This window comes from Rosa chinensis, chromosome 4 (assembly GCF_002994745.2).
Source record: "Rosa chinensis cultivar Old Blush chromosome 4, RchiOBHm-V2, whole genome shotgun sequence".
Lineage (NCBI taxonomy): Eukaryota > Viridiplantae > Streptophyta > Magnoliopsida > Rosales > Rosaceae > Rosa > Rosa chinensis.
The window spans coordinates 35,377,345-35,388,828 of NC_037091.1; the positions used below are offsets into that span (position 1 = coordinate 35,377,345).

At 41.2% G+C, this 11,484-nt stretch overlaps 1 protein-coding gene across 1 annotated transcript; it reads right to left on the reverse strand.

Moving 5' to 3' along the window:
- Positions 1-739: 739 nt before the first annotated feature.
- On the reverse strand, positions 740-10,724 carry LOC112200907 (probable disease resistance protein At5g66900). Its single transcript, XM_024341919.2, has 8 exons — positions 10,658-10,724; positions 10,605-10,625; positions 4,329-4,411; positions 3,470-4,233; positions 2,772-3,178; positions 2,212-2,582; positions 1,889-2,103; positions 740-1,737 (listed from the first exon to the last, which is right to left on the reverse strand). Exons 4-8 carry the CDS (start codon positions 4,218-4,220, stop codon positions 908-910), a joined length of 2,574 nt encoding a protein of 857 aa, XP_024197687.1. The 5' UTR covers positions 4,221-4,233; positions 4,329-4,411; positions 10,605-10,625; positions 10,658-10,724; the 3' UTR covers positions 740-907.
- Positions 10,725-11,484: the final 760 nt, after the last annotated feature.

Consider the following 11,484-nt stretch of genomic DNA (forward strand, 5'->3'; position numbering starts at 1 on the left):
TAGTTACGTCAAGAGGCGGGCAATTATTAATTATTGCCTACGATAGTTATCAAAACTATTAAGTGTTTTGATTTGATTCGATTCAAAGGCCAATAACTGTGGCCTAAAATAGAGTATTGCATTCTTATTAGGAAAGAGAATCTGCAACCTATATATAGAGGCTAAAGCGATACAACAACACAACCTCTCAATCAATCAATCTCAACGATTATCAAAGTCTCTCCGGAGCAAACTTACCTTCAACCTAGTTGAAAACCAGCGAAGCAAGGGTAACGCCCTCGCAACCCAGCGAAGCTAAAGTCACGCTTTAGCAAACCCGTGCTTTCTCCTACTTCCCGGTGATTGCTCTGCTCAATCTACAATATTGAGTATCGACTAGGTGACGCAAGAGATCACAACACAAGTCCTTATCCGTAAGGCAGAAGTCCTTTTCCGAAAGGCATAGAGAAGAACCTTGTGATGAGGTTGGTGCTCTCCTCGTCCACAACGTTTGATCCAGAAGTCAGGTCAAGGGACTCCCCGACGACTGCACCTCACAGTGCTGGCATGCCCGCGCACTCAAAAGAGACGGTTTGCACACCAAGCTGGTTTTGGAGCCAAACAACAGTATATATAGAAGTTCTTATTATCAATGAACTATATCTCTACATATTCTCCCAAATTCTTATTCGCTAAAACATAAAGAACAAGACTCAAGAAAGAACCTTGTGGAGCCATTTCTTGTATCCTGTAAAAATGGTGAAAATTCAAATACTCTGTTTCTCCACAGATTTCACACAACACCCATAATATCTCATGTTTTAACAAAAGCAAAGCAAACAAAGAAACAAACGACAGAAGGAAAACCGGGAAGAAATTGAGCACACATACATGTATAAAGGAATGAAAGCTCTCAAGAGTGAAGCATTTAAAGCCAATCTAGGTTGATTTCCTCTTTGACCGCCGTTATCTGTATGTGGTTGCTGAGACTGGGCAAGTAAGTTTCCCAAAACAATTTTGTCTCTTCATCACATATCACATCAGTCAACGTTTCAAGATCCAAAATTGATTCAGGCAGCTCTTGCATTCTCGAGCACTGCCTCATGTTGAGCTTTTGTAAGCAGCACATTTCACCAATGTGTTCAGGCAACTCCTTAATGCTGTAGCAATTGGATATGTCAAGAACCTTTAGTTTTTTGAGTTTCCTAACTGAACTTGGCAGCTCTGACAAGTCTGTGCAGGACCTTAACCTCAAAACTTCTAAATTGACTAGCTCTCCAATCATTTTAGGCAAGGCAGATAGCTTATGACAGTTGGTGATGCTGAGCTTTTTCAGATGGATTAGAAGACAGATGTCAGCAGGTAATTCCACCAAATCACTGCAATAGTCAATGTTGATTTCTTGAAGGTCTGGGAATGCCTCAAAAAATTTGATGGAACCTTTGCTAAAAGCTTGCCCCATGTTACACATGAAGAAAGATATCTTCTGTAGTCTCTTCAATACTATGGGGTTCTTGGTAATGGAAGAAAGAGAAATCCGCTCTAATCTTATCCTCTTTAGTTTAGATGAAGAACCCAGCAATGTAAAATTACTCACTTCAGCTGGTAAGAACCCATAATTTGTGACTATTAGAACCTTCAATTTCTCCATTTTCTTCACAAATTCGGGCAATGCATAGTTCTTTGTGTGGAAATTCAGAACTAGAACTTTAGCTTTCGGTAGCTGTATGTCGCGCCATTTTGATGAGAAGAGACCATCTGCAACCAGTATCATACATGTATGAATATGTGAGTACAATGAGAAATTGAACTAATGAGAAAAGCTGCAGTGCATGAATATGCATGTGTGCATGTAGACAAACATATGTATGCATGTGTTCATGTATCTGCTAAGGAGAGATGGAACAACCAGTTGAAATAGATACTAGAAGAACTTCTTCGAAGGGCTGATCCATCTGTTTTTTCCACCATTTGGGAAGTTTGTTTCCACGTATGTTTATAATCAGTCTTCTCCTCAGTTTTACGGGGCCCTCATCTGTCTGGTGGACAGCCAGCTCTCTAAGGAGATCATGTTGGGTAACGAAGTGTTCACCATAGTAGTCATCCACCTCCCCCTTCTCATTCCTGCTTATAATCAATGGTAAGTTAATTAAGCAGCAGCTAGTTGATCGAGTAAGTAAAGGATGAAGTTATGTGATATCATATTATATATGCATATGGACTATTGCATACCTCGTGATTACAAGATTAGCCAGCCTCCAGTAGGTGAGCTCGTAGAGTTTTGCAACACATGAACTATCTTTATCCGCAGCCCACATATCAATGAGGACACTCCAGATATCAATCAGGACAGAAGCAGGAATCCTTCGGCCTTGAGGAAATGAAGCAAGGTCCATGAAACATTCCTTGATGAGGGCATTTTCTTCACCCAGGGCATCTAAACTACTTTGGAGGCAAACAAGCAAATGTTTTTCAGACTTAATGACAGAAGAACCGCTAGACCATGCTTCTACTCTATCTTTCCAGATCACAATATTCTTGCCGAAAAGTGATCTTCCGACCACTTCAATAGCCAGTGGAAGTCTCTTACAGCACTCCACAACCTGCATTTCAGTCTCACAGATAAAGAAATGTGAATTAACAATATGCTTAAGTATTGTTATAGAAGGTTTAGTTCAGGTATATATTTACGAATCAAAAGTATGGATACACTATCATGTGTATGGATGCTTTCCTCCTTTTGTAAGTAAGAAATAACAACTACATATTGTGCATTTAAGAACAAAGATCACCTGTCTCTGAAGATCTTCTGGAATAGAAGAAGAACTTGTGAGGCGTGCTGAATTACGGAGAAGACTCATTGCATCATTGTCATTCAATTCTTCTACATGGTATTCAACATCAAATCCTGGCAACATATATCTTGATGTCACCAAAATCTTGTAATTTGACATTTCCGATTCTTTGAACCTAAAGCTCGCCAGGAGGGATTCTGTCCTGTTTCCAGGCCAAACGTTATCCAGGACCAAAAGCACAGGATCTTCTTCTGTGTTATTCAGAAGTTGTTGCAGCCTGTCAAGTGCAATTTCTTCGGATTGGAAAGAAAGTATTTGGGTACCCTTTTTTTCACATATTTCCTGCACAACCTCAGTGTTGGGTCTTTTTGAAACGTCGACAAAGATGATGCCCTTGAATTTGTCTATCCAACATAATATAAGAACACTGTCAATAAGAGGCCACTTAATTCTGTTTACAACTCTGGAAACATACAGAGAGAAGAAGGCATAACATGACCATCTAGATATCAATTACAGGTTTTTTGTCAATGTTAAAAGGAAAAAAAAAAAAAGGTTTAAACGTATGCAACGATACTTTGTTCTGATATACCAACGCAGAAATCAGATTTTACTAGAGTTCTACAACACTTTTCAATTAGAAACTCTAAAACTTTTCCATTTAGAAGATAAAAAGAAACAGATATCAAATATACCTTTCACTTTCTTATCTTGACAAAGAGCTTTTGCCAAAGTGGTTTTCCCAGAGCCTGGATGACCAGTGACCAGACCCATTGACACCCCATCCTCAAGAAGTTTCTTCTTCAATTCATCCAAACGTAAATCCAATCCAACTGTAAATGATGGCGGTTCAGGTACTCCAGACCAACAACCTTTAACTTGATTTTGCACTAGGCCATTCTGTCGCATATCCCTGATCATCTCAAGGTTCGTATTCAAATCCTCTATTTGCATACCCATATTCTCCATTTGCATACTCATACTCCCCACTTGCACACTCATATTCCCCATTTGCATACGGATATTTCTGGTGTCCCCCTCGATAATACTTGTTATAACCGAAAGGTTAGAGACCTTACTTGCTGTCGGCACCTGCAGTAACATTATCTGTGTATCCAGAGATTCATCGAGTTCTTTGAGTTTGTCGGTGTATTTAGGTTTCTTGTACCAATGGGGAACCTCTTGTAACTTACGAACAAGCGCTGTGATATCCTCGATTACTTGTTTGAAATCTTTCAATTCACCTGTGCGATCCAATTCTAGATTGCTTTTCTCGATCTCTTCTATCCCTGGCTTCACTGTCTTCAGCTTGGTATTGATCTTCTTGAGCAGGGGATTGAACTCCACAATCTTGTCGATCACGCACTTTCTGATAACTTCCTCAATGGCCTTACACAGCAGCGATAATGCTAGTCCTACAGCAGATGCAGCAACATCTACAACCATCTTGATTCTGTCACTGCAAAATCCAACACCAAAATCAGTCAACTTTTAAACAGCGCAAGTTAGAAATTAAGAAAACTGAAACAAACTTCACAATCAATTCAAACTCACAGTACCAGTAGATTGGTGATCAGACCAGACACTTCCCAACAATACAAAGTTCTGAGATAAATAACTAGGACGATCTGAGTTACCTGTTTAAGTATAATGTATTTGAGAGAGATTGATGAGAGAGATGTGTTCTTATTATTGAGAATAGGAGCCCTATATATAGGGATTACAAAGTGCTAGTTCTAATGTTACAAGGAATACCAATCCGTGTAGGATTGGGAAATCTAGAACCTTCTCTCCTATTGCTACTCCTAGTTTGATAAGGCACACTAAATCGATATTCCTTCAACACTCCCCTTGTGCCGCTTCAAACTTGGTGGTGACGCTTCATCCGTTGCCTCGTTAAAAACCTTGCCAGGTAACAAAAACCCTGTGGGATAAAAATAACCCTGGTCGAAGGACAAAAAGAGCACAACACGTCCTTCACTCTTCGAGATCGAACATGTAGACATCATAACTCCCCCTGATGTCGATATCTCCCCCTGATTGCTATAATCGTGGGAGTTCGGATAACTTTCTCAATCCGATGCTCTTCACATGTTTCTCGAAGGTGGATTTAGGTAACGACTTAGTGAATAAGTCCGCTACATTATCCTCTGATCGGATTTGATTCACTTCAATCTTTAGAAGTGATTGTTGTTGCTGATTATAAAAGAACTTAGGCGATATATGCTTGGTGTTGTCGCCCTTGATGAAACCTAACTTCATTTGTTCAATACAAGCTGCATTATCCTCATAAATGCATGTAGGTTCATTTGTGGTAGACTTCAAACCACAACTTCCTTGAATGTGTCGAATTACGGACCTTAGCCATACACATTCACGTACAGCTTCATGTAGAGCAATAATCTCTGCATGATTTGAGGAAGTAGCAACAAGGGTCTGTTTTGTAGACCTCCAAGATATCGCAGTGCTTCCCATGGTAAAGACATAACCAGTTTGGGAGCGACCTTTGTGAGGGTCAGAGAGGTACCCTGCATCAGCAAAACCCATCAAGACATCATTGTCGTTTTGATGGAGGGAGATAGGAGAACGCCGGCCACCATGAGCGGTGGCGGCGCCGGCGGCGGCAACATGGCCGGCGGCCATTCCATGGACGGGGGCGTTTTGCCTCTTGGGGTCCAATCCCAATTTTCCGTCATTCCTTTTCTCTCTGTAGGGATAGAATAGGCCCATATCAATCGTACCTCTTAGGTATCGAAAGATTGTCTTTATACCAATCCAATGGCGGCGTGTTGGCGCAGAGCTATGTCGAGCTAACAAGTTCACTGCGAATGAGATATCCGGTCTTGTGCATTGAGCTAAGTACAATAATGCGCCTATTGCACTCAAATAGGGCACCTCGGCCTCTAATGGTTCTTCGTCCTCATCCCTTGGACGAAACGGATCTTTTCCGGGCTCAAGACTGCGGCCGATCATGGGAGTACTCGTAGGCTTTGCTTTATCTTCATTAAAGCGCCTTAGGATTTTCTGAGTATATGCAGACTGATGGATCAAGATTCCATCACTACGGTGCTCGAGTTCTAAACCGAGACAAAACCGTGTTTTCCCAAGATCTTTCATCTCAAATTCGGATTTCAAGTATTTAGCAGTTTCCTTCAACTCATCTAGAGTTCCAATTAGGTTCATGTCATCGACATAAACTGCTACGATTGCAAATCCGGAACTTGTTCTTTTAATAAACACGCATGGGCATATTTCATTGTTAATATATCCCTTCCCAATCAAGTAGTCACTTAGACGGTTATACCACATCCGTCCGGATTGTTTTAATCCATATAGTGAGCGTTTTAACCTTATTGAAAACGCGCTCCGTGGTTTAGAGCCACTTGATTTGGGTAATTGAAGTCCATCTGGAACCTTCATATATATCTCTGAATCTAGATCCCCATAGAGATATGCTGTAACCACATCCATAAGCTGCATGTCAAGTTTTTCGGAAACTACCAAACTGACGAGGTAGCGGAACGTTATAACGTCCATTACGGGAGAATATGTCTCCTCGTAGTCAATTCCAGGGCGTTGTGAGAAACCTTGCGCCACAAGGCGGGCTTTGTATCTAACAACCTCGTTTTTCTCATTACGCTTTCTAACAAAGACCCATTTATGGCCAACAGGCTTTACACTTGGGGGTGTCTGCGTTACAGGCCCAAATACCTGTCTCTTTGTTAGTGAATCCAATTCAACCTGGATTGCATCTTTCCATTTAGGCCAATCCGCTCTTTGTTGACATTCTTCAACAGAGCGAGGTTCGATATCATCATATTCTATAATTCCTTTTGCAATATGATATGCAAATGCATCATCAATCGCCATAGAATTTCTATCCATCATCTCATGTACACTAGTGTAATTTATGGAGATCTCTCTATTCTCTGGAGTTGGTTCTGACATTGGAGCGTCCCCCAATGATGTCTCTTGGACATAATCATAATCCGGAATATTCTCATGAGATGGATTATTTACATCGATGATTAATGGATTATTTTGTGCCGAACTCGCTTTCTTTCTTGGGCGAGAATCCATCGAACCTATGGGCCTCCCGCGCTTCTTGGCGGGAGCCGTGGGCCTAGCCACAACGTCACCATCATTGAGAGATGGGACGTTGGCGCCATACTCATGCATTCTTGAGTTGGCGTCATGTCCTCTACTTTTAGGGACATCAATCCTTGCAGGCACGTTTGCAGCAGGTATGTGTGATCTCGTCACTTTAGCGATATCAGAAAACGCATCAGGCATCGAATCTGCTACGTTCTGAAGATCGAGAATTCTCCGCACTTCAATTTCTGACTGTGCGGTTCGGGGATCAAGATGAGACAGAGTGGGGACAGACCACGACAATTCCTGTCGTTCCTGTTGAACATTGATGTTCTTATCTCCCCCTAACGACGGGAAGACTGTCTCATCGAAGTGACAATCCGCAAATCTAGCGGTAAAGAGATCGCCTGTCAAGGGTTCTATGTAGCGGATAATCGTTGGAGAATCATATCCAACATAAAGGCCTAATCGTCTTTGAGGACCCATTTTGGTGCGCTGTGGCGGCGCAATAGGCACATAGACTGCACACCCAAATATGCGTAAGTGTGAGACATCAGGCTCATACCCAGTAACCATCTGGGACGCAGAGAAGGGTTGAGTAGCAGTGGGCCTCAGACGAATAAGCACAGCTGCATGCAATATTGCATAGCCCCAAGCAGAAATAGGGAGATTGGTGCGCATCACCAATGCTCGAGCAACCATTTGTAGTCGTTTAATGGTGGCTTCTGCGAGACCATTTTGGGTATGAACATGAGGAACAGGATGTTCAACATCAATCCCAATGGACATGCAATAATCATCAAAAGTCTTTGATGTAAACTCCCCAGCATTGTCTAATCTTATAGACTTAATGGGATGATCAGGGTGGTGAGCCCGTAACTTAATTATTTGTGCTAGGAGTTTAGCAAATGCAGCGTTCCTTGTGGACAATAGCATGACATGTGACCAGCGTGTCGATGCATCAACCAACACCATAAAATATCTAAATGGTCCGCATGGTGGTTGAATGGGTCCACAAATATCACCTTGGATTCTTTGCAAGAATGGTATATTTTCTTTGGTGTCCTTTGCATAGGATGGTCTCGATCCTAATTTTGCTAAAGAGCAGGCTTTGCAGAACGAATAATGGGCTTTAGAGACAACCAATGAGGATTTTGGTTTAGCCATGAAGTCACAATTGACTTTAGAAGTAGAAGGAGGAGTCAAACAATGATCCATGACGTCAATGCCATGTTGTTGCCGTAGGGGGTAGACGGCGCCGGCCCTAAGTGGCCGGTCTTGCACAGTCTTGGCGCCTTGAGGCGCAGGTGCATCTCCTCGAACCAATTTTTGGTTTTTACTTCTCTTCGTTCTGAAGAATGGATGTCCGTGTGAAGTCTTTAATATACGGATCATCATATCACGACCTAGGTGTCCCAGACGGTCATGCCAAAGCCTATATGTGTCAGAATCCCATAAATCATCTCTCATAACATGATTGGATTCAATTATGCGAATAGTGGTTGCATACAACCCACTAGATCGACACATAAGTTTCTCTAATACTCGTTTATGTCCATAGTCATTAGAGGTGATGCAAAGGAACTCTTGTCCATTCTCACAATGTGTTTCCACATGAAAACCATTGGCTCTTATATCTTTGAAATAATAAAGTTCGAAAAACATGTCTACGACATGAGATAAAATAAATTGATACTTTATTAATAATATCCAATGATTACATCAAAGTTTCGTGACCATAATCTAATCCAAAGTAAAATCAAACATTAGACAAATTGTAGTCACTCAATTCGTTCGGTAATTCCAATTAAATATGACCAGGGAAGTAGAGAGAGATGTCGGTGGAGCGAAGCTCTCTTAAGTACCACTAATCTCAATTACTTTCCTAGACATCATACTTAATTGAGTACACCTAGGGGAAAAGAGATAATCCAATAAGTCATTTTATTGATTAAGGCATAATTGCCATTACATAATTCTTGGAAATTAAAAGACTATTCTAAATAAAATCTGCGGCATTCTATTTTCATCGCCAGATTTAAAGTCTTTTATAGCTCGATATCTTGATTACCATTGATCAGGTACTCCATAAAATACCATGAAGAGGATGCTCTCTTGATTGAGATGTATTGACACAATACATATGGTCCCTAGGACCAATGGCGTTGGAATAGTGCAACCATGGCCAAAAGTGGCGCCATGGTGTCCAACCCTATACCCTCAACGTCATGACTCCTATGGTCATGTTAGGGTCTTCTCAATCAATTTGTTCTTTTGTGTTTTTCACAATCATGCATCAATAATATGATGTAGAGAGCCTCCGAACAATATTTCATAACTCTTTCAAAGTTTAGAGAAGCGGATATTATTCCATTATGCTTCTAAGTCCGGAAAATTGTGAATGTTACTAAAACGTTCACGAGGCGCAACCCAAAGGTTGTTAGTGTTATCCTCATTCATGTACTCAAACTGGAGGGCCATCTTCATGTGGCGCTTCATCAGGGTAAATGCCCTGGAATTATCTATCTCAGTTTGAGGGCCTTGAGTGGTTCTTTTAGAACAAGACTCCTGGATTGTAGGCAATAAATCAAGGGCAATTAGGTGAAGCTCAACATTTTGAGTCCACATGAAAATTCCGTGCCCGTAGAATCTAATGGAGTAAAATCGAGCTCGTTCAAGTCTTACATCCTAAAAAGGAAAGCAAGAACGTATTAGTTTCGGAGTCAATGCTTCCACGAAAACTAATATGAGATTTCTGAGCAGTAATGCTACCAAGAAATCGATTTCCAAGAAATTTGGATTAGACCGAAACAATGATGTTTGAATGGTCAAAATAGATGCTCACGAACGCTCTTAGTCCGTAGCTTACGAACGCTCTTAGTTCGTTAAATCGATGCTTACGGACGCTCTTAGTCCGAAGTCTTACGAACGCTCTTAGTTCGTTAATTGCGTGAATCCCCACGATTCCGCTTTTCAAGAATCGAACCCACGTTATAAGAAAGGTGGGATGTAGAAGAAGGGAGATTGCAAGTCCCCGAAGAAAAGAAGGAGAAATTAAAATTCGGAAAACATGAACTTTAATTTAAAAACTTACTTGTTGAAAATTCGGAGCAGATTCTGTTCTGCACAGCTTGTACTTCGATTGGTGTACAGATCTCAATATAACTCCGATAAGGCTGAAATTCGGAGGTTAGATGGAAGAGACAGAGACGAACAACTTTGATGAAGAAAGTTTTTCGATCTGAGCTTCCGAACTAGACGTTTCGAGGCTTTCAAGTAGACTGACGTGCACAGGAAAGAGGAAGAAGATGCAGTGGGTGTGCGTTGGCTTGTTTGCGCAGCAGGGATGCTTCGGTGGCAGCAGGCTGGAACGCAGGGCTGCAGGGAGGGGGCAGCAGGGGCTGCTGTGCAAGGTTGCAAAGCACGGGCGCTCGGGCTGCAGCGAAGGCTCGGCTAGCTCGGGCTAGGGGCTGCTTTGTGAATGAGTTTTGGTTTTCTGTTTTGTGGTTAGAGTCGTGCTGATAACGTGTTTAAGTATAATGTATTTGAGAGAGATTGATGAGAGAGATGTGTTCTTATTATTGAGAATAGGAGCCCTATATATAGGGATTACAAAGTGCTAGTTCTAATGTTACAAGGAATACCAATCCGTGTAGGATTGGGAAATCTAGAACCTTCTCTCCTATTGCTACTCCTAGTTTGATAAGGCACACTAAATCGATATTCCTTCAACATTACCAAAATTAATGTAGAGATTATGTTTACAGCTTCAAGAATGGTTTGATTAGCATGTTCTTATAAGCTGGAAATTTCCGGAGTAGACCATAAAAGAAAATAAAAATGAAACGAGGCAATAGAGTCTTCTACAATCCGACAAAAGTCTTCAGCTTTTTCCTTTTTTTTTGAAACGCAGCTCTTTCCTTTTTTAATTGAACTAAGTAGTGAATAGTGATCAAAAACAAGTGTATAGCTTTAAATACAATTTGTTATCACATCTAAATTTTATCGGTGGCAGGCCCAAGTTTTGATCTTATTTAAGATTTCTGATCTCTTTCAATGAAATGGCCGGCAGCTCTAAATTACGAATCAAGATAAAGAAAAAGTAATGTGTTGTGCTTCAACAAGTGAGAAAAGAATACCCAGTTTTCAGACTCGGGTTTTGAACTTTTGGCTTTTTGCTCTTAACTTTCGGAAGATACCACGCAAGAAAGAGTGGGACATAGTAATAATTTGATATTGACCGCTGACTTGAGAGATGAGACTCATCAATACTCAATACTCAAGGAACTACGGCTGTGTTTGTTTTATGGGACTGGACAGGATTGGACTACCTTATGTAATAAAATTAGACTTATCCCACGTTTGGCACACACAAGGACTCATTTAAATGACATACGAGAGTCCCCGCATCAACTCCGCACCTTCTTACACAGACCCCCCAAAAATCACCGGACTATGGAAGCAAGGCTTAAACAACGCAGCCTCGTCTCTCTCGACTCTCTTTCGCGCTTCAGCCTCCTTGAACTACTCTTGTCCAGGTTCAATTTCTTTTCTCTCTCATGCTCCTTCTTTTGCTTTGATCATTGTTCACTCTTCCCTTCGACCCCCTCTACCTTCT

Excerpts from the sequence above, each read along its gene's own strand:
- LOC112200907 (XM_024341919.2), bottom strand. The coding sequence starts at position 4,220 with ATGGTTGTAGATGTTGCTGCATCTGCTGTAGGACTAGCATTATCGCTG. Across the intron at positions 3,179-3,469 it reads TCAAGATAAGAAAGTGAAAG|ACAAATTCAAGGGCATCATC; the intron begins GTATATTTGATA and ends TATGTTGGATAG. Across the intron at positions 2,583-2,771 it reads CAGAAGATCTTCAGAGACAG|GTTGTGGAGTGCTGTAAGAG; the intron begins GTGATCTTTGTT and ends ACTGAAATGCAG.